This window comes from Otolemur garnettii, unplaced genomic scaffold, assembly GCF_000181295.1.
Source record: "Otolemur garnettii isolate 467f Iridium unplaced genomic scaffold, OtoGar3 scaffold00015, whole genome shotgun sequence".
NCBI lineage: Eukaryota > Metazoa > Chordata > Mammalia > Primates > Galagidae > Otolemur > Otolemur garnettii.
In genome coordinates this window covers 3872945-3895791 of record NW_003852410.1, presented here as the reverse complement: position 1 = coordinate 3895791, position 22847 = coordinate 3872945, and the positions used below count along the sequence as shown (strand labels likewise).

The 22847-nt window shown below is 39.0% G+C and overlaps 1 protein-coding gene across 3 annotated transcripts in view; it reads left to right on the top strand.

Moving 5' to 3' along the window:
* GRM7 (glutamate metabotropic receptor 7) overlaps window positions 1-22847 on the top strand; it is an 899252-nt gene that overhangs the window by 436684 nt on the left and 439721 nt on the right. For all 3 annotated transcript variants that reach the window (XM_003785475.2, XM_003785474.2, XM_023510686.1), the window contains exon 4: window positions 8099-8253. In XM_003785475.2, coding sequence (XP_003785523.1) covers window positions 8099-8253 — 155 coding nt within the window. The remainder of the gene's footprint in view (window positions 1-8098; window positions 8254-22847) is intronic.

Below are 22847 nucleotides of genomic sequence, written 5' to 3'. Positions count from 1 at the left end.
GCTCCTTGGTTTTATACTATGTGTATGCCCTGTTCTGCACTTTGCTTGTATTTGTTTATTTTATTATGAAGGTCATTGAATATCAGGACCTATAGTTAGTCTTCTTAATCACCATGCGGAATTTTATTTTACACATGTACAAGACTTTATCTAATGCTTCCCTTATTAATTGGCATTTAAATTTGATTGTAGGCTTTTACAAAAATAAAGAATGCTGCAGGGCAGCACCTGTGGCTCAAAGGCATAAGGTGCTGGCCCCATATACCGGGGTGGTGGGTTCAAACCCAGCCCCAGCCAAAAAAAAAAAAAAAAATGCTGCAATAAACTTCCCTTTCCACAAATCTTTGTATACAAATACATAATATCAATCTACAATGTATTATGCAATTGGTCAAAATAGTAATACATATATAATAATATGCAAATGTCATATTTTATGTATTTATCTTAGAAGTACTCATAAATTCCAGGAAAGGAAATTCCTAAGGTAAACAAACGTATGTCCTTTCTTTTTTTTTTTTTTTTGGAATTTTTGGGCTGGGGCCAGGTTTGAACCCACAACCTCCAGTATATGGGACCGGTGGTACCCTACTCCTTTGAACCACAGGCACGGCCCAAACATATGTCCTTTCTTAAGAAATATAAGTCTCATCTCCCAGAGATTTATGCTTCTAATGCAAAAGAACTCTTTAAGAATCTTTTTCTATCATACAGTTCAAAATAATATATCAGTGATTTTGAAGATAAGTTTATCTTATTAATATTTAAAGTTTAAAGTTTAAGTGTCCAGGCCATAGTCACTTCTTGCTTGGATTTTTGCACCACCCTTATCCCCAGTCTCCCAAACCTGTGTCTCTCCCTCCTCTGTGTGTCCTGGCCATTGCTCCTGATTCTAGTCATCAACCCAGTATGGAGCTCTGGTGACAGGAGTGTGGCAGGACTATGTTAAAAGGAAACACTTTTGAACTTGTAACTGAGGTTTTGGGGGGCACTTAGATGGTAATGCTGTCTCACTTAGGGCAAGATCCTTATACTGCCTTCTGGATTTTTGGGGTCTCACTTCTCCCATCAATAAAATAAAAAGTTTTTGAGCTCTTTTGAGGGTGATACGGCTTTGTCCGACCTTTCCAGTCTTATTTCATTCCGAGTTCCCTCCCAACTTGTCTACTCAGGTTCAGGGTTGATTGTCTTTCCTCACTTCCTTCCACTTGGAAGGCTGTTTCCTCTTCACCTCCTCTTCCCAATGCCATGTCCAGCGTTACTTTCTTGGGGAAGATTTCTCTGAATAACATAGCTTCAGAAGGCTCTTCACCATAACTTAATTTCTTTTTACATCAATGCTGTTATTTCAGATTGTTGGATGGTTCAGCGTCTGGGTCCTTCACTAGACTGTAGCCATCATTAGGGGCAAAGATGAGCCTCCTTTGAGTTGTTTTTGTGTCCTTCATAAACTATCCCAATGCTCAGGACATACTAGAAGTTCAGAAGGTGGCACTAATGGAGTAAATGACATGCTCGGCTAATGCCCCATTTGTAATGATTTAACACAAGCTTCTCTTTCTCAAATTCATATTGATTTAAAATGTCCCACTTTAACATCTTAGACCTTATCTACATTCACCCAGTTCTCTGCCTACCCGGCACGCCTCTCATCTTCCAACCCTTTCTCGCAATCTTCTCACTGTGGCCTTTGGTCTTGACACTTTTTCTCTTTCCCTACCTGTTTAGCTTGTGTGTATTCTTCAAGGTCTATTTCAAACATACCTTTCTCTAGGGAACTGATTCTGACGATCCCTTAAATGTATTTTTTCTTTCCTAAAAAATGCGCTTAGGGCATTTTCTTTTCAACTTTGTGTTTTAGTTATTTATGAGATATTGTTTTCCTAATGTTACTGTTGGCTTTCACTCCGGTGGGTATTTTTTTAAACTCTACCAATACCTTTTTAAGGCAGCACATAAAACCCTCTTCCTATCTGTGTTACACACTTGCTAAATATGTAATGTATTGCTTAGATAGGCTTCATATTTATTTTTTAAATAACTTGTCCAAGGCTCATGAAAGAGTACCTGCAAATATCTCTGATGACAAATTGGTTACAATATACATGACCTGCAGGTAGTGTAAGGTTTTAATATTTAATATAAGACATACACATCCATATGTATGGATGTATCTGTATATATTCTATTTAATTATGCTCATTATTTTTGCATTTGGTTTATTTGTGTGTTAAGTGTTGTTCTACCTTGTAATTGCAATAATAGTTCTTAAGCACAGTAATAAAAGCCAAATGCATGAATGTTTCTTCTAAAACATGATCTTAAACACATGCTATCTGAAGTATACTGATTACCCACAATGTTATTTCATTTTTCAGAAGACTGGCATTGTAGATGGGAAATTTTGAGGTTTCTTGAAACATTAACTTCAAATACGTTGTCAGAGAATAGCAGCGAGAAGACATTAGTATCTAGATTTGGAAGCTAAGATAAGTGCTAAACCAGTCATGGGTGTTGATAATTTCGATTTTAGGCAAGAGCAGATTCTTTTTCTTAAATACTTTACTCTGATTAGAAAAGTAATACATACCCATTGTAAATCCATTGGGAAATAAAGAAAAACATTTTTATTATTTTTTCATTAAATCACGAACACATAGATCACATGTACATTAATGCATTTATGGGGTACAGTATGCTGATTTCATACAGAATTAGGAATGCTTACATCACACTGGTATATATATATATATATATATATATCATCTCATTTACTTAATTACTGTGTTAAGACATTTATACTCTATACTAATAGATCTGACATGTACCTTTGCATTTTGCACCATTGCTGTGATCCCACCATTCACCCTCCCTCGATCTGACCTCCTCCTTCCCCTCCCATTCTCCCCTCCTGCCTCCTTCACCTTGGGCCATAGTTGTGATCTATTCTTCATATGAAAGTGTAAGTGATTGTAAATTGTTTCATAATAGTACTGAGTACATTGGATATTTTGTCTTCCATTCTTGAGATACTTTACTAAGTAGGATATGTTCCAGCTCCATCCATGTAAACATAAAGAGGTAAAGTCTCCATTTTTTAAGGCTGCATAATATTCCACGGTATATACATACATACATATATATATATATATATCTCACAATTGATTAATCCATTAATGGGCTTCTTTCATGATTTGGGTATTATGAATTGAGCAGCAATGAGCATTCTGGTGCAAAATATTTTTGTTATGAAGTGATTTTTTTGGTCTTTTGGATATACTCCTAGTAGAGGAATTGCAGGATCAAATGGCAGGTCTACTTTTAGATCCCTGAGTATTCTCCAAACTTCTTTCCAAAGGGGACATATTAACTTGCATTCCCACCAGCAGTGCAGAAGTGTTCCCTTTTCTCCACATCTATGCCAACATCTATAGTTTTGGGAATTTTTATGTGAGCCACTCTTACTGGAGTTACATGATATCTCAAAGTGGTTTTGATTTGCATTTCTCTGATGATTAAAGATGATGAGCATTTTTTCATGTGTCTGTAGGCCATGCGCCTGTCTTCTTCAGAGAAGCTTCTGTTCAAGTCCCTTGCCAACAATAAAATGGGATTACTTGCTCTTTTCTTATTAATAAGTTTGAGTTCTCTGTGGATTCTGGTTATCAAACCTTTGTCAGAAGCATAACCTGCAAATATCCTCTCCCCTTCTGAGGGCTGTCTGCTTGTACTTACTGTGTTCTTGGCAGTGTAGAAGCTTTTTAGTTTGATCAGATCCCAGTAATGTATTTTTGGTGTTGCTTCAATTGCCCGGTGAGTCTGCCTCATAAAGTATTCTCCCAGGTCAATTTCTTCAAGTGTTTCTCCTGGGCTCCCTCCAAGAATCTTTATAGTTTCATGTCTTAAGTTTAAATCTTTTATCCAGTGAGAGTCAATTTTTGTTAATGGTGAAAGGTGTGGGTCCAGTTGCAATCTTCTATTTTGTTGTTTTTAATAAAAGGAATTCTTCCATTTATTTTTGTTCCCAATCTTCTAGAAAAATTCAAGTTTAAAGAAAATAATTACAAACAATAATTTTAAATAGTCTCCAGTGAAACCTGCAATTTCAACACTCAGAGATAACCACTAAAAAAATTCTGGTTTAATGTTTGCAATAATTTGTCTTTCATAGATAGATATAAAAGTTTTTTCCAACAGATTCAAGATCAAATAGAATGTTAAATGTATTTTTACTGCAACTCACATTATAGATTCATTATTTTAATACATTATAAATAACATAATTATATAATAATGAATTAATATAATTTATTATTTTAATACATATAGATTACTCATTTTATACAAGTATCTTTACATATTTTACCTTATTTATTTATGTAAATAAATACTTATTATTATTTAAATTATTTTAATAAAATATTAATAAATTATGTAAATATGTATTTAAGTAAATATATACATATGTACATTTATATTTACATAAATAAATTTATTTATTTTTCATAAATATATTAGATATAACATACTTTTATGTTTTTCTGTTAGTTTATAGGGTTTATTTATTATATATATTTATGGTATATATCTATTATTTCTTATGAGTTTGTAACTCATATAATTATCTTTTATATTTTTTTCTATTCATGTTACAGGTCCGTCACCTTTCCCCATATGTCCATGGATAAAATAATCTGAGTGTTTATGAACACTTCTTTCCTGATGTCTCCATCATTATGTTGTCATGTGGACCAGTCACTATCATATTCTGAGTTTTCACTTCCCTCCTTCATTCTTTCTCTACTTCCTTCTTTCTGGTCCTATGTGATTATTATTCTTGGTCTATTTCCTTATTTTTCTGTAGCATATCCTCCAATAACTTTTTTAAAAAGAGTAAATTCGGCCAGGTGTAATGGTGGCTCACTCCTCCTAGCCCTCTGGGAGCTCAAGGTAGGAGAATTACTTGAGGCCAAGAGGCCAGGAGTTCAAGACCAGCTTGAGGATTATAGCAAAATTCTGTCTCTACAAAAAATAGAAAAATTAGCCAGGCATGCTGATGTGTACTTATAGTTCCAGATACTCTGGAGGCTGGGGCAGGAGTATTACTGAGCCTAGCAATTTGAGGTTGCATTGAGCTATGATGATGCCTGGATAATAGACCAAGACCCTGTCTTAAAAACAAACAAACAAAAAACCTGGAAACAAAAAAAGTAAATTAAATAAAAGATTTTGTGTTGGATTTTTTATTTTAAAGGGATAGAATCTTGCTCCACCACCTAGGCTGGAGGCAAATATCCTCTCCCATACCTCACAGCAACCTCAAACTCCTGGGCTCAACCAATCTTCCTGCCTGAGCCTCCCAAATCTGTGGAACTAAAGGCACATGCCTCCACACCCAGCTGATATTTTCAATTTGTAGAAATGAGGTCTTGCTATGTTGCCCAGGCTAGTCTGGAACTGCTGGCCTCTAGCAATCCTCTTGCCTTAGCCTCCCAAAGTGCTAGGATTACAGGTATAAACCACCATGCCTAGCACTGATAATGTCCTTATTCTACCTCCACACTTAGTAGTTGGGTAAACGTGGCCTCATATTTATTTTTAAATACATATACATGGCTGGCACAGCAAAGAGCTGTGGTGATTAATGAATTACAGGACTCTTTGGTGGTTCTAATATTGGATGGAAAAGTCTGTAAGATCTACCGGACAAATATGCACATTCTATTTGCATTAGAATTCTTTATGTGTCAAATATTAAAATTCTTTTAAAAAAGCATTTCTTGAATTTTTGAAGTTATCACTTGATCATCCATCATCTTTATTTTATTAATTAATTAATTAATTTATTCCTATGAGGTTGGTGATATTCTACTTCTTATTTTTCTGCATGTTCTTTTGCCTTTAGAATAGTTTCATTATTTCCAGAGATCCTACATTTTGTGACATGCTTAATTTTTAAAAATTTCAAAGCATATACTTCCAGGTTCTTGGTTTTCATTTCTTTGAAAATATCATTTAATAAAATTTATTTTCTCTTTACATTTATCCTAAAATATTAGCTGGATATAAGTCTTCCTGCACTGATTCTTAGTAAGAGAAAAAAAAAGACTCATTACTTCTTATTTTCTAAAGGTTTTTTTTTGTTTGTTTGTTTGGGGTTTTTTTGCAGTTTTTGGCCTGGGCTGGTTTGAACCCGTCACATCTGGCATATGGGGCCAGCACCCTACTCTTTTGAGCCACAGGCACTGCCCTATTTTCTAACGCTTTGCTATTTCTTTTTTCTGAAGACCTTTCTTCACTTTTTTAATCTACACTAAAGGAATTTTAATTTCATATTTTTGATAACTAAGAGCGGTTCCTTAATGGTTACTTTTTCTTATTATCTTATAGATACAATGACTCCCACTGAAATGTGTTACTTTGCCCTTTTTCGTGGAGCATGTCTTCCTCATCCCACACTGGTTTTCTCTTTCTACTTGAGTTTTCTAATTTACGTTGAAGATTTTCCTCAATAAAGAGTGACTTCTTATAGTTCATATTCAAATAAGGCACCCAGAAGGTCTATGTCCAGGGGCAACGGGTAGGGTTGGGGGCCTGATCGGGATCAAGAGGCCCTTCTTTCTGTCAGAGGCTCTCTCCAGGTCAACCCCCAACATCTATTTTCTGGACTGGATTAGATTTTTCCAGGAAAAAAACTGCTTTCTACCTGGGGTATTATACCCCTGGTTCCCAGCATTCTGTGAGCAGAAGTTTAACTTTTCTGAAGTATTTGAACATTTTAATACTTTATTCACCGACTTCTAGTCATTTCCTTCTCACACCAGCCCCAGATTTAACACTTCATATTGTACCTACCTTTCACCGTGTGGGTGTTCACAGTATGAGAAACTTTTATCAGAAAATTGCCATTCCATTGTCTGCCTAGAAGAAAGAGAAGGAAAGTGAGAGTTTGGTCATTTCATATACAATCTTTCAACCAATCCTTCCATATTTAGCCCTATACCCCTGAGGTGCCTGCTCCTCCCAACCCCGGCGAAGCAGGCAAACCACTTCTGCTGTGGAACCCTCCAAAGGGGCTTCAGCTGTAGCTTTTCCTGTTCTGCAAATGCAGTTACCTCTTATCTATTCCCTCTTCTTCCAAAAATACTACTATCACTTTTTCATTAATGATAAACAGAATTTCTTTCTTTCTTTTTTTTTTTTTTTTTTTTTTTTGAGACAGAGCCTCAAGCTGTAGCCCTGGGTAGAGTGCTATGGAATCACAGCTCACAGCAACCTCCAACTCCTGGGCTTAAGTGATTCTCTTGCCTCAGCCTCCCAAGTAGCTCAAACTACAGGCGCCCACCACAATGCCCCTCTATTTTTTGGTTGTAGTTGTCATTGTTGTTTGGCAGGCCCAGGCTGGATTCAAACCTGCCAGCTCTGGTGTATGTGGCTGGCGCCTTAGCCACTTGAGCTATAGGCACCGAGCCAATAAACAGAAATATTATTTTTATTAATTTTATTCCATGAATAATACATTAGTAACAAAAATATCCTTTTTTCCTTTTATTTGTTATGTATATACTATTTTCATTCTTAAACATGGGTGGCTAATTTTTGTGTTTAGCGTGGAATTCTGTTCATTTTGATAAATAATTTAAGACCTTTAATTTATAAATGTATTCCTTTCCAGAAGTGATACATACCCCCAGCAAGGGAAGGGAATGCTCATTTCGCCAGCCCCAAGGCAAAACTTAGACAGCAAAAATAAGCAATTTGGCCCAAGTGATAAGTGAATTTGAGACCTTGTTCTCATTTATATTCCCCTTCTTTCTAATGGGGGTAAATGTATCTCCCCTGCTCATTCAGTATTTATACTTCTTTTACCTTCTAAATTTTAATGCTTTGTGCCTATTTTTTTCAAAATTCTTTGACTGTGTTCCTTATTTACAAAATCTCCTTATATATAGGGATATAAATACCTTACCTTTTTTTTTTTTTGAAATTGATTGTTTAGGAGAAGAAATAGCTTGCTTTCCTTTGGGTTGACTGCTAATATGCATACATGTTCAGCTGCTTTTATTATTAATATACCTTTTCATATTCCTTGTCACAGGCAGATCCTCGCAGCAGCCAAGAGAGCTGACCAAGTGGGCCACTTTCTGTGGGTGGGATCCGACAGCTGGGGATCCAAAATAAATCCCTTGCACCAGCACGAAGATATCGCAGAAGGAGCCATCACTATTCAGCCCAAGAGAGCGACTGTAGAAGGTACGGGTTTTGTCAGCCAGAGAATGGTGCTGGGCTGAGTGGCTGAAGTGTGTGTGCCTTGGAGGGCTTGGCATTTTCACAAAATGTATGAGGATCTTTTCAAACTTGTGGCCAAGAAATGCCAAAGAAGCCACACACCTGGTCTATTCCCTCCTTGTAGTGGTCTTTGGAAGAGGTTATTTTATTTTCATAATATCACGATTAGCATATTTATGTGTATATTTTTCATTCATGCCGCAAGAGATTTCTGAGAGGATAGTGTTACTACTACTAAGAAGTGAATTGTCTAGAAAACACATCCAAGTTTGTGTAAGTGGATGAGGTCTTCTGAAAGAGTATGTTCCCCTTATAAGGTATCCGGTGCTTCCTTAGCAAGGTAACTACAAGTATCCCCTCCCCAAACCTCTTCCTTAGCCAGGTAACTACAAGGAATCCCCCCCTCAAAATCTCTTCCAGCCCAGAGAGGCTGTGAAGACACAGCGCACACCACTTTTCTGTAAGCACCAGCACCACCTCACCCCCCTCTTGGTCCCCTTTGTTCTCATTCTCTTCCTCTTGCCTCCCTAAGTTCAGGCACCTGTCCTTTCTTTGCTTTCCTCTTAAGGCATTTTTAAGAGATAGAAATAGGAGAGTGTGCCTATTGGCACCCTTGGTCTAACAAGACTTGCTGCTCACCATTTGTGTTCTTTAATTTGAGAAGAAAAGTTATTTCTAAAAGAAGATATTGTGTAAAGGGAAAAGGCACTCCTCTGCCAGCATCCTGCTTTGTGTTCCTTTTCTGGTGGGCCAGGTCTCCAAAGATTTCCTAAAACCTGCTTTGCACATTAAAAAGAACTCTAGCTGCTCACTCAAGAAAGGATCAAATATTTGCATTTCTTTCCATTCTCTCTCCACCCTAATCTAATTAGTTATTCTCCCCAGAAGGCCCTGTGGTCTATGTAGGCCTTTTAAACAAATCAGGCTGTGGTTCTGTCACTGTTCCTTTTCTGTTATCTGAAGGAGATAAAGATCCCATGAGTCACCTGTGTTTTCATTGGGAGGCTTTGAATTAATTTCATTCCTCCATACACGTCTGGAGATTGCCTATCTTACAACCCAGACCTGTGCATTTGCAGATGGGTAGAAAGAATGAAAGACATCATTTTCACTATCTCTGCTTCTTTCACTCAAAATGCTGTAGATCTACCGTGGGCCTGGCTCTGTGCTAACAGTTAAGAAAGCAACAATGAGGATTCACAATTCTCACCCACAAAGCGTACAGAGATGAAGGCAGGTGTCATGGCTGTTTAACATGAGAAACACTGTGAGTCTCTATGGTGGTGCTGTGGGGAGAAAGACATCCTTAGATGCATGAAGGGATGACTGAGAGATTATCACAGTACTGAGAACCCTGTGCCCCTGGGAGATGGGGACAGAGGAATGAAGGAGCATTGTATTTGTGTTTATATTGGGAGAAATACAAATACTTATTTCTGCCACAAAGCCTTACAATCCAGCGGTCTTGAAATTCTTCCAGTTCTTTAAGAACTTTCCTATTTATAAGACATTGAAAGGACTGTTGCTTCTTGTTGAGTTCTACAGTACTCATCGCTTGATTGACTCCTACTCAGCCTTTGGGTCTCAGCTTAGATGTTAATTTTTCTTGGAAGGCATCTAAGGCCATCCCCCCCACCCCCCGTGATAGAAGCATCCCACGTAGCCCCTGCTCTTATAACTCCCTGGAAATGCACCACTGTGATCCCAGCATTTGGTTATTTGCCTGAAAATTGCAGAGGCTCAAGCAAAATTTTTATGACACTTGATCTCACCCCAAAGATGGAGAAGCAATTCAAACAAAATTTTTAAGTGGTTGGTTGGATAGATGGATAGAGGAAACATAGACCACATAAGGGCCTGGCACACAATAGTTTTGAAAGTAGGCCAGGGTTGCATTGTGGAGAATCTTGGAAATTATGCTAAGTCCGGGGAGTATCTTAGCATGTGAAATAGGATAAAGGGGGTTAGAAATCCAGAGGAGGGGTAGAGAGCAGGAGTCGGCTGACAGTCAAGGCTAGGCAACAAATTTCAGGGTCTCACCCAAGGGCCTCCCTTCCTAAGCTGTGGATGCTACATGAACACAATGCTCATATCCCATGGTCACTAATACCCAATACATGATATTTTAATTATCTCAAAGGTTTTTATAAATTATCAAAAGGAAAGGCAGTTTTTATGTATACATAGGAATTTATAAATTTATAAATTTATAAAATCAGACATAAAAAGCATCACGACCTAGCAAAAATACATATACATTATGTATGAGCCCAAGCAACAAAACAGGAGAGAAATATAGATATTAATAAAGACAGTACTGGAATGTGATGGAGCAGCAAAAACTTCAGTTCCCATCCAGAGAAAGGCAAAGATTTTCTTGTGCCCATTTAAAAATTACTGTGGCCTCTATCTAGCCGTATCGTCTGGGAGCATTGTGACAAAGAGCAACCCAGATTCTCTCACTTCCGTAGCAAATGGAACGTTAAGATCGTGGCTCTGCATTTACAGTGTCATTCCTAAAAAAGTAAAAAAAAGAAATGCATTCAGTTGTGCCGAGGCTTCTGAACAAAGCTATGAAATACCGAAAATAAAGTGCCAGATAGAATGTGTTCTATATGGACAAGAAAGTTTTCCATCCTGCCTAGAGCTGTCTGCTTATTGTCTTGTTTGATTCTTCCTACTTATTTACTTCTTTTCTTTTGGGTGGATGTTTTACCCTGGGTTGTGCTGGGGTGGAACCTCCTCCAAATATTTGCAATAGTGCTCTGTCCCTGGATTGTTGACCGGGTTGTATAATGTTCACGTGTAAATAGGAAAAAGCCAGTAACAATACACGTTCTTTTCCTATAGATCCATATTGCGAATGTATTCAGCAAACATTTGGATTTTGGGCTGGCATTTTCTGTATGTGCATAAACATCACAATAAATTGTTTTGAGGCCAAGACACCAGCAAGTTTACTGTGCAAATCGATCTTATCTTTTATCCATATTTACTCTCCATTTAAGGAGAAAGGAGCCTCCATGTTTCTTAACTGAGGATGCTGTTTTTGCTCCTTTCAGTTTTTTGGTGATCAGAGCTAAGCTCCAGGAAGGTGGTCCGTGGTCCCGCTGGCTGCCGTGTTTGTTGGAAAGCCGGGGAACATCTCCAGAAGTTGGCAGCACTCCCCCAGCGCCTGAGCCAGAGCACTTCTGTAATTTTTAATTTCTCTGCATTGTCTGATGAGCCAAGGAAATCCCTGGCATTTTCCTCATTTTCCTTGCGTGTTGCCCCATTAACTAGGCCTCTCAATAATCCTTTTCCACCCCCTACAAATCCTCAGAGCACAAAATGCCCATGTTGCCTTCAACTCTTCACCCTCCAAAATGCTCCGCTTCTCCCAGAGTAGGCTGTCCCCGGCATTCTCTCTAATTACAGCCAGCAAGGGTCATGGACCAGCATCTTTTCATCTCTGCCATAATCATTAACATTAGAAAGCTGGTATAATGAAGGGGAGATTTTCAAAGCTAACTGTAATGACTTTCACAATTGGTGATGATTTTCAAATGAGTCTATAGAACAGCTTGGTTCATGAATTAAATTTGCAATATATGTCGAAATAGTCTGGACCCAGCAGAAAAAAAAGCCAGCTCAGTTTTTTAAAGGTTTCATGAATTTCACTCATGATGGAATGAATTCTTTATTTTTCTGAAAACCAGAAAGATCAAAGCTGTGAAGGACTGAATGAAAACATTTCTGGCTCCAATTTAGATATGCCCTACTTTGACTTTCCTTTGAGTGCATGGAATGTTCCACCCAAATGTGCCACAGGATTTTGCTCAGTGAATGGGAGAAAAACACCAGGAGAGAAGATTGCCTTGATCCCAGAGTTGTTTCTAAATAACCCATGCATATGGCCTTGGGACCTATCACCTTGTGTATTAAGGCAGTGAAGAGCTGCTGTGTGTCCCTTGCTATGATAATAAGTTACATTAAGTGTTTCCCTAAATGTTTGTGTCATAAGCCCCAGCACAGTATCAACACTGATCTGTATGCTGAAATAGAGCAGATGTTAATCTAGGCCAGGTCTGGCATCTAATGTGCAGGGGACTGATGATAAACAATATAAATAAGAAAATACCATAGTAGGGTGATTACTCTAAGGACCAGCATGGAAGCTACTAAGTTGCAAAGGAGGAAGAAAGACCAGGAGGCCAAGACGCCATGGTCAAGGTAAAGACTTGGAAGGTCAGCAGCTCAAATGCCTCCAGATTGTTCTAGATTCCTGGCCCATATTTATATCACACCTTTTCACTGTCTAAAACCCAGCCATGTTTTTCTATTTCTTTGGAAAAGATTGTTTCCTTCAAGAATAAGATCAAATCATTAATCTTTTTTTTTTTTTTTAAGATTTCCTTGCTCAGGACTTAGCTATGCCATCCCTCCCCAAGCCAACTCCTTACACCTCCAGTCCCAAACACGCCACGCACCGCTTTACAGCAAACACTCAGCCTGCTCACCTACTCACACTCAGCACTCACAGGCTCAGCACTGCCTTGAATTCAGTGCCCTGGGATTCCACCAGGCTCTGCCTTTATTTCTGAACCCCTGGCATTTGTCAGAGGATCTAAAAAGTAATTATTTTTTTCAAATTCTCTTATTCTTTTTCCTATCAACTATATGTGACTATATTATCTGAATAGACAAAGGACTACTTATTAGTATAAATTTAAAGTTTTCTCTGGACAGGGAAAATACATACCAAATGGTCTTTATTTTTGACTCTTTGTTCCTAGAAGTATACACTTAATATTTCATTTAGCAATTCACAGTAGTGAGTGGGACCTTTTGTGTTTTACGTCTTTCTTTTCCTGCCCCCTCTGTCTTTCCCCGTAAGAGTGGCCTTGCATTCTTAGTTCCTTTGCTTTTCTTTTCAATTTGGCAAAGACTGTCTGTGTGGGGTTGGTGTGATAGCTCCACTGAGTGATGTGCTGGCATGTTGCAAACACACAGGGAAAGCCTCAGGTCTGACTCCCCAGAAAGTAGAAAGGACGGGGGGCTGCCCTGTCTGAGGCAGACCAGAGGGATCTTCCTTCCTGGCCACTCTGTGTCTGCTGATAGCTGGCCTGAGGGCAGGGGAACAAGCAGACCAGGGCAGACGGACATCTGTGTGGAGAATAGCACTGTCTCCTTTGTAAGCTTGCGACTTTTAAACTAGGGCAGTGGTTGTCAACCTGTGGGTCGTGAGCCCTTTGCAACAATGAAAATACATCGCAGCATTAGGAAGGTTGAGAACCACTGAACTAGAGATTATTGGCCTTGAGCAAGTGGTAAGAAATACAGACAGAAAAATCTGCAACCTAGATAACTGGGGAGATCTGAGAACAATTAAATGTAATTTGCTTTGTAGGAACAGAGCCCCGGTTTTTGAGCCAAACTGTTTCCCGTCCACGTGATAGACATTCTCTTCCCTGACTTCACATAACTGGCCACTAATTGTTTTCTAACAAAAAAATATGTAACAAGAAAACATCGATTATTTTTTAGAGACACACTTCTGATGCCGCAGAGCACTGAGCACGAACAGCTGACAGGCTGGGCTCTGGTAGGCCCCACAGATGGGACCTGGGCTATTAAGAATTAGCTGTTTTTGTTTCCAAATTAATTTATTCCAATAATACATGTTTCTACAATTATTCAGTGTAATTAAAAATCATATTAAATCAATGCAATGAGTGTAATAAAGGAAAAAGAGAAATTTGCCTTTTCAACGAAAATAAATTCTAATGCTTTGAAAACATTTGGTGTGTTTATCACTATCAAATGTCGGCAAGAAAACAGTAAAAATTGGTGAGAAATCATAAACACTAACAAGAATGCTATAATTAGGTTGCTGTGCAACTACATTTAAGTTTCCATTTTACCTTAAACACCATAAAACTGGATTTTATTATATTTGATTCTTTTTCCCCCGGAGGGGACAGTCAGGTGACATGTGGTCACTGTTCATAGAAAGTACCTTGATCCCACATCCAAAGATTGATCAGGGACTCTGTCTCTCTCTCTCTCTCTTAATCCCTACACCTGTGTGTGTGTATATGTATATATTTGTATGTGTATATAGATATGTTTCAAATTGAAATACTTAATATACTTCTACTTAATATATTCAATGATTAATTGCTAAGATAGAATGTTTAGATTAACTAAAACTAAACTTTTGATTAACTGACTAACTGTGGGTCTTTCTTATATTTGATTTTTAGGCTTCCAGTATATTTTCATTTGGGCTTCCTCTTTCCAGGACTTAATTTTCTCACCTCTAAGACAAAGGATTTAAGCTAACCTACCCCTGAAGTCCCCTTAGGAGGGACATTCTAAGAATCAGGCTGGCATTATTCTCATCTGTTATTTCTGCTTACCTGGCATCCATTCCCTTTCTAGTCACAGTGCCCACGTGTTCTCCTGGGCAGCCCCTCCATCCACTGTCAGTCCATGCTGTGCAGGTTGGAGGAGTCATACCCTTAGCTCTGAGAGTGGGCACAGACCCTGCATCAGTCACTACTGTCCATGATAGAGAGAACTTCAAAGTTAGCCCAAGAATGAAGGCAGACCGTGGCTCGGGCCTCTAATTCCTAAATGTTTACTATAGCTGCCCAGATAGAGCTGCCAAGTTAAGAGGTTATAAAGTTGGAGCTGCGGGAACCCACCTGCGCAGGAGAGCCTGCCTGACCACACGCAGGGGCTGGACCCTGCGGAAGATGACACCAAATTTCAAAGACATCGTCAGAGCACCTGAGGCCCCTGCACCTGACATTTGGATCCAAACCTCTTTTATAAACTTACAGACTCCTGCCGTTTGTACACAGTGCTTCAGAGTAGGTTCCTGTCCTTGCGACCCAAACAACTTGACAGATATGATTAACATTAGGATGACCTTCTTCTGGGCCTTTTCTTCCACTTCTTACTTCTGAGTTAAATCCTTTTCAAATACCATCTACCCTTCATCGATGTCTTTCTCTCCTGTTTTCTGCCTTCTTTGTCCCTCTGCCCTGAAATGTGTGTCTTCTTGAAACCCCAGTGTGACTTTTGGTGCTTTCCTGCCTCGGGGCCTCAGCCTTCTGCCTATTCTCACCCTCCCAGGCAGGTTGTGTCCACTCTGCTTACAGAACGTTTGTCACATCTAATCAGTTATTCTTTGTATGTATTAGATGGGATCTCAGTGATCTGGGAAACGTAGATGGGTTCTCGGATCACTCTTCAGAAATCAAGTTGTGCAAGAATACGGCAGACCTTTGAGAGAGAACTTCATCTACAGGAGGAATGATGCAGTGGGCCAGACCCAGGAATCCTTCCCTTTGAAAGGCAGGGATAAACTTCCTTCCTTCAAGGCCAGCACTGGTGTCCCCCTTACTGACTCCCATTGAGAGGGGCAGGCAAGGCCTAAGAAAGCGTCCCCCTTGGGAACAGGCTGAGCTGCACTGTGGTAACAAACACACTCTCCACAGACTAACAGAACGGCGGGTATTTCTAGCTCATGTGAAGTCTGCTGTGGCTCCAGGAGTTTCCAGGGCAGTTTCCTCCCTGTGTCCATCCGGCCTTCTAGCCGCTCACTCTGAGGACTCCTGTGTCTCACCCACCACGTTCTGCCTTCACCACTGTGCAACTTTGAAGCGCGGCCGAGTCACCCGCTTCTCACATAAACACTTTGACTTGAAAGTGATGTGTGTTATTTCCCCTCCTATTTCACTAACAAAAAAGCAAGTCACAGCAAGTTTTTTCTTCAAGGGGACTTGATAAAGACAATAAAAAAGAGCTGACTGCCGATGAACCTGAGCCTTGTCGGTCTCACACTCTGTTCCACTGAAAACTTTGGTAGCTCTTAGGGCCCTCACCACAACGCTTTGTAACTTTCCAAGGGAGAGAAACGTATGAAGGGGAAGTTGTTCTTCCCTAGTTTGCCTCAGGTCTCTGACCAGATTTGGCAACTCAAACAGTGTCTTTGGAGAACTACAAAGTGGGTATTCCGGTGTCAGTGGAAAGTGTGGTGCTTGGTTACCGGTGTCCTGGCAGTGCCCCAGTGCCCAGAAAATGCCCAGAGGAGAAAAGCGCTTTCTAGACAGAAGGGAGATACTGGGTGGGCTTGCTCAGAGGAGTGCAGGTGACACCCCTGCGTGGACATTCTGATGGGACATGTGGAAGAGTGTCAGCAGGCCGCAGAGGGTATAGGTTATAGGACTTCATGTCTCCCTACAGACCATGAGGCTGGTGAAATTCCGGTTATCTCTGTGAGACTGTGGACTTGCACCTGTGACTGATGCTTTCAGCTGTCCACCTAACCCCCTTGTTCGTGGTCAGTAAAATGCTCCTCCCACTGTGGAGGTTTGAAAAATACTCCCTCACCTCCCGCCCCCCCACCTGCCACTCACACGCCTGCAGTAGGAAGATGAGCAGTTGACTTAATCCTGACCGTGGGGACTCATGAATATATTTTCTGAAGAGAACTTCTTGGCCACATTTTCTTCCCTGAGGATACAAAGAGGCACGTTACTAGGGCAACTATATAATTTATTACCCAAACCAGGAATCTTCAGAAGTAAAGGGTCCATACTGTGATCCCAGGCACACCAGGCTATAAAGTCGCCCTGTTTGGAGGAGAGGAAACTCCGAGTCCTTCTCCTTTGTCGTGTGAAGACAGGACACCTGCAGCTACTGCAGGCAGGGGAGAGAACCTCAAAATCAGAGCAAAGTGGGCCAAGACAGACGGAAAAGGCCTGGGGTTGTTTAAGACGTTGGACGTTCCATTCAAGACGTTCTGATCCTGGAATCATCTGTATTAGGACTTTCCTTACATTAGAAACTTCATTAATATGTTTAAACTACTCGTAAGTTAGATATTTCATTACACACAGCCTAAAGTGTCCTTAACAATATATGTGTCTTATTCACTTTTGTATACCCAGCGCTTGAATAATACTGTAAATTACTAGATTCTCACACGATGTTTGTTGAATGAATGCGTTTTTCAAAGTAATGCTTATTCTGTAAAAAATATGCACTGTAAACTAAGTTTTATTACTGTAGAGTAAAAGTTACCATAGCTTCAAGCTAGATTGCCTTCTTTCTATATGACTATATTTGTCAACATAGGTAATATTATTTTGGTAAAATTTTATTATAAAGTAAAGCTATTTCACAAGCCATTTCATGGAAATTTTGAATTACATGAAGATAGCCATGTAAGGATTGTCCCTAGGGGAAAATTTAAGCTGAAAAATGCCCTTATGATCATGATATCAGTATAGCTAATAGTTTTTGGTTGGCAACAAAATTATTTAAAAAATATATGCAACTACTTTTTTGTTAAAATTATAAATATATAAACGTTGATAATCTAAATTTTAATTTTGAATGAACAAGCAGCATGCAAGTGCTTTGATAAAATATTTTCTAGGTCTAGAAAATTTAACACCAATTATACTATTTGGGGAGTTTATTGAATTAACATATTTGACACTGGGAAGATTCTCTCCTTTAAAGAAATTGTGGATTTTGTGTGATCCTTGCACAGCTGGGAACTGCGTATTGTGTGTGCTCAGGGTTATAAGGTAGTTCCTCCAACTGTAACTTTCCCCTGAGTCGTCATATCCCCTTTGTAATACACCAGCTCTCTCTTCCCGCCATTTTCATTGTATCCTATCATAATTAATGTGTCTGTATATCGCAGAGCTATAAATAATGGGCTATTGGATGCAGAGATGATCTGTCAGTTAACGAATGCTGACTGTTTACTATTTGTGAGACACCACCTCTGGTCAGGTGCCAGTGACCAGGAACAAAACTCATGCCTTCTTAGAGATTATATTCTCTAAGAATAGAGAAGAGGACAAATGGTAAATCAACAGGTATAATCAATAAGTAATTAATAAGCAGTACTATAATTTCTACTCTGTTGATATTATTTTGTTCAGAAATTGTTTTCTTATTTTGTATTAGTTTTTGTCTGTAATTTCCTTTAGCTCTTTGAGATATTTAAGGCAGTTTATTTAAATTTTTGTCTAATACGTTCAGTATCTGGGCTTCGCCATGCTACCTACTTTCTTTGTTATATTTTATGAATTTGGTTGTGGCATTTGGATATGATAATGTGGTAGCCCTGGAAATAAGATTCCTTCCTGCCATGTGGCTGAATTTCCTCCACCCTTGAAGGCGACGGTTATCTGTGCCTTGAGTTTCCTAAACTATTTCTGTAAAGATTGTATTCCTTGTCATGTGTAATTATTGAAATCTGTTTCTTTGACTGTGTTCAGCTGGTGTTTTCACAGAGATTTCAGTAAATGCCAGGACCTTAAACAGGCAAACAAAATGACAACAAAACAAACATCCTCTGTGGACTGGCGCTAGACACTCCTTCAACCCTTAGCTGGGCCCTTTACAGTTCCGCAGTACCACTCACTTTCTGCTCACCCTGAGTCTTGAGGTGAGTCAGCAGAGAAAACTAAATATCTTTGGAGGTCTTTTCTGAGCATGAATCCTGCTCTAGACAGGTACATGGGTATCTAAGCTCTCTGGTATACACAGGCAATTTTGAATGTCCTCATTTCTCAAAGACACTCTTTCTGGCATTTTCTCCTAGGCTTTATGCTATCTATGATTTGCCTCAACTCTGATCTGTTACCCCAGGTGCTTGTGGGGTTTTCATTCACTTCACAATATTTTCTATCCTCTTTTGCATGCTAAGCAATGTCCAAGCTAGACAAAACAGGAATAAATGCCCCCTGTGCCAGCCCTTCAGGAGGCTTCCAGATAAATGCAATAATTTGTGAATAAGCTGTGCTTTGTTTCCTCTAGAACCCTGAATTAGGGTCCCACAGTGGGAATATTGACCTACATTCTCAAGACTACTGCTGAGCCCTTGAAATATAGATGGGTGTTTAAAGAAGTGATGTAGAAAATGGAAGGGACTAAAGAGAAGTTTGATAGAACATTCTATTCTTAAAAAGCCAAGAAAGCAGATTGGCCAATGAGGCTAGAACAAAAATGAGTATGATTTCTTAGGAATCAGATGAAATTCATGTTTTAGACAGAAGAGAACTTATCGGCTGCATCAATACGCTGTGGCTAACTCAGGGAGAAGTGCTGAGAATTGACCTTTTAACTTGGCAATGTCTGCATATCACTGGTGATTTTTGACATCGATTGTTACACTTGAGCAATGTTGGCAAAAGCCTGGTTAAAGCAGGTGTAAGAGAATAGGGAAAAGTGTGTCTCTACTTAATAAATATCAACCCCTAGACCCCCACCAAACTTTCCCTAATCTGTACATGAGCACACCCTAGAACTTGAGGAAAGAGGATTAAAGTCACCTAAATCTCAGTACCTTCAAAGAATATACCATTGCAGGTGTCAAAAGGGCATAAATATGTATATAGGAACAATAATAATCCTGCCCACTAGAGTATCAAGTTAATTTACATATGAGGTCATGTCAAGACTTATAGAGAAAGCAAGGACTTCAGTGCTACTTAATGAGACAGGTGGTTTGCTGTCTTAACAATATAATGCAATGTATTCAAGGTATGTGGTCATTCATATTTTGGCATAAAAAAATTATGTATGTGTGTGAGAGAGAGGAAGGAGTGAGATGAGTCACCAGTTGCTGTGTCTTGCTAGATGCAGACGTAGTAGATGGGTGTGATGTTACCTAATAACAGCTCCAGGGATGGTTGTGCCACCAACTAGCTAGAGTGCTAAGCAGGGATGGGAAAATATTTTTTCTTCTACTGTATTCCACTTTTGTCTTGTAGAATATGGGTGCATAGGATTAAATGATCACTGAGAACTTTCATTAGCCTTCGTGTTCTCTGAACATCTGTTACCACAAAAAGTGCTTGTGTGTACAATATAGACAAGAAGAAAATCTTGAGAGACAACTGTCAAGAAGAACAGCAAGGGAATAAAGAGGAAGAATGATCAGTTTACAGAGGGAGAAATAAAACTGATTACACAAGAACAAAAAGAAGATTTTAAAATACCGATCTCGTTTTTTCATTCCTGTGGAGGATAAACAACACTGACGTCCTTAGAGGAGAGGGTGAGGAAGGAGAGAAGCAGAAAGGGATCCAGAGAGAGCTGACGTCTAAAATCTGCAGCCAGAACGAGGAAGGACTGTGCAAATTGAGTAAGGAAAGAGGAAAAAATAGTATGAACATCTTAACTCTGAAATGTCCTATCCTTGGAATCAGCTACTACCTAAACAAACTTGTTCTGAAACGTGTCCAAAATCTACTTTTCTTCCCCCTTGAAGATATGAGCGATTTATTTACTTTTTATCACAAGGACAAGGAAATAGTTTTTCTCCTGTTTTTATTACTTAGGAAAGCATTGACCTGGTCCATTACCTGGACAAAGACAGGTAAGAGAAGCCTTCATCTCTGTCTATTTTTTTGCAAGCAGTGGATCATCCCAGGAGCCCCAGATTTACCTACAGGCTGCGAAGGCCCACACCTAGTGTAGTAACAAATATATAATTAGTCCGGATTAAGTGTGAACAATAAGGCAGAAGCCCTTGAAACTATAAAATCTAGGGTGACCATGAGCGCAAGCGGTAGTGGGCAGTGAAAGTGCCATTAAGTTAGCCAAATGGACGGCGGGAAGAAAAGCCATTTATAAAATTGGGAGGTTGAAGGGCCTCCATTAATGTTCTTTAACAAAAATGAGATGCTGTTTAATCTCTCCTCATTTGGAAAAGGCAGGAGATAAAAATCTCTAAATAAGAGAATTTTTTTGTTTTTTTTTTACAAACTCAGTATGTTCCCCATATTAGGTGTGTGCTGTAGGTTAATTGAAATTTTGAAGTTAAAACGACCTTGTTTTAACCTTAAGTAGAATTTTGTTTTTCCTTTCTTAATTGTAAGAGGGGATGTTTTGCGTACTGTTTCTGTAGACTAAATTTACTGCACTGTTTGTAATTTGGTTGAGAAAATTACTTTCCTCACCTCTTAGTACTTTGTCCCCTGTAATATTGCTGAAAGGGCTGGTTGCTTTTCTTCTTAGAATCCATACTTGGGATAAAAATACCAGTTTGCCTTGTTAGACTGGGGGGAGGTTTTGGCAAAAGATACAGGGTGTTCCCAACCTGTCAAGAGTTTTTGAATTCTCTTTATTTAACTTGTCTTCAACAAACTTTTGATGAGTACAACCTGGAAATTCTGATGTATCTTAGGGATAAAGAACTAAAGCCCCACCTGTATTATAAAGGATTTCTTTCTTCCTCCATTGCTAGCTCGTGGCTGAGAAGCCTGTAAAAAAAGACAGTATCACAAGACAACAGCATACAGATTTGTTTCATCTAAGTTTTATGTGACCTAGTAGCCTTCAGAAATGAAGACCCAAAGGAAAAGGGAACTCTATGTTTTTATGATGAGTTTGCTGGAGAAATGGATATTAGTATAGAAATGCTATTGGACAAGGGAGATATGATGTAATAGTAATGTACTGCAGGAACTTAGCCAGGCCCGCGTCGTCAGAGATAAAGATACTGTGCCCTCTGGATGTAGGGAGAATACTTTTGAATGAGAATCTTAGGACCTGCTTCAATGGAGAAGGATAGGAAAAGACCAGTGAGCAATCTTCCTTTTTCTCACGTTGCCTCTAATACCAAGGTGCCATATTTGGGGGAGGATGTGTGTGTGATCAGTGCATTGTGTGGGTGTATGTGATTTTTCATTCAACATAATGTTTTGGAAATAGGTCTTTACTGTTGCATAGAACTGTAACTTCTAAACCCCCCACCATGTGATTATCTGCTCAAACATCATAAGCATTTGTCGTAAGAGTACTCTGCAGATATAATTCCTGATGCTTCTCCTATCTTAAGCTGGTAGACAATATTAAGACACAAAAATCCCTGTTATCTTTTATTACTTTTTAAAGAACATGTCTTCCCGGGTAAATTCATATTCTCGCATTTTGTTCAGTGAATACACCATTTTGATAAAATATCATAACTTTCTTTCCATCTTCATGTCTCATGGTCCCTGAACCACTGGAGGTGCTTTTGCTGCAGTCATAAAGAAAAGTCACAAGAAAGAGCAACCTATGTCCAACCCCCCCAAAGTGGAATAATTTATCACACAACTTTCCTCCTTAGAAAGTAGATAATTTTTTCAGCAACTTATGATGTCTCCATTTTGTATGTTTTTTCCATCCTTGCACAAAAAAAAATCACAGGGAAACAAAATTTCTCTTTCTATTTTAGTGCATAGTTTGACACTCCTGGGTTTGTGGCAGTTGTTTTTTTTTTTTTTTTTTTTTTCTAGTCAAATAACAGTTTCTCAAAAGCCGATCACTGTAACGTTGACATTTGGAGCACTAATTTATTCTAACCTCAGGGAATTTGCTTTTTAGGAATAAGTCGAGCATTAAAAATTTCTGTCTGATGTTTCAAAAAAGTTTTATGGAATTTCTTACATATAAGGCAAGTGAAGCACAGCTTACTTTTGGAGAGCATGGGATTCTAAAAAGATGTTCTTATCTCAAATTGATTATATCAATTATCAACATCATTCACACAGGTG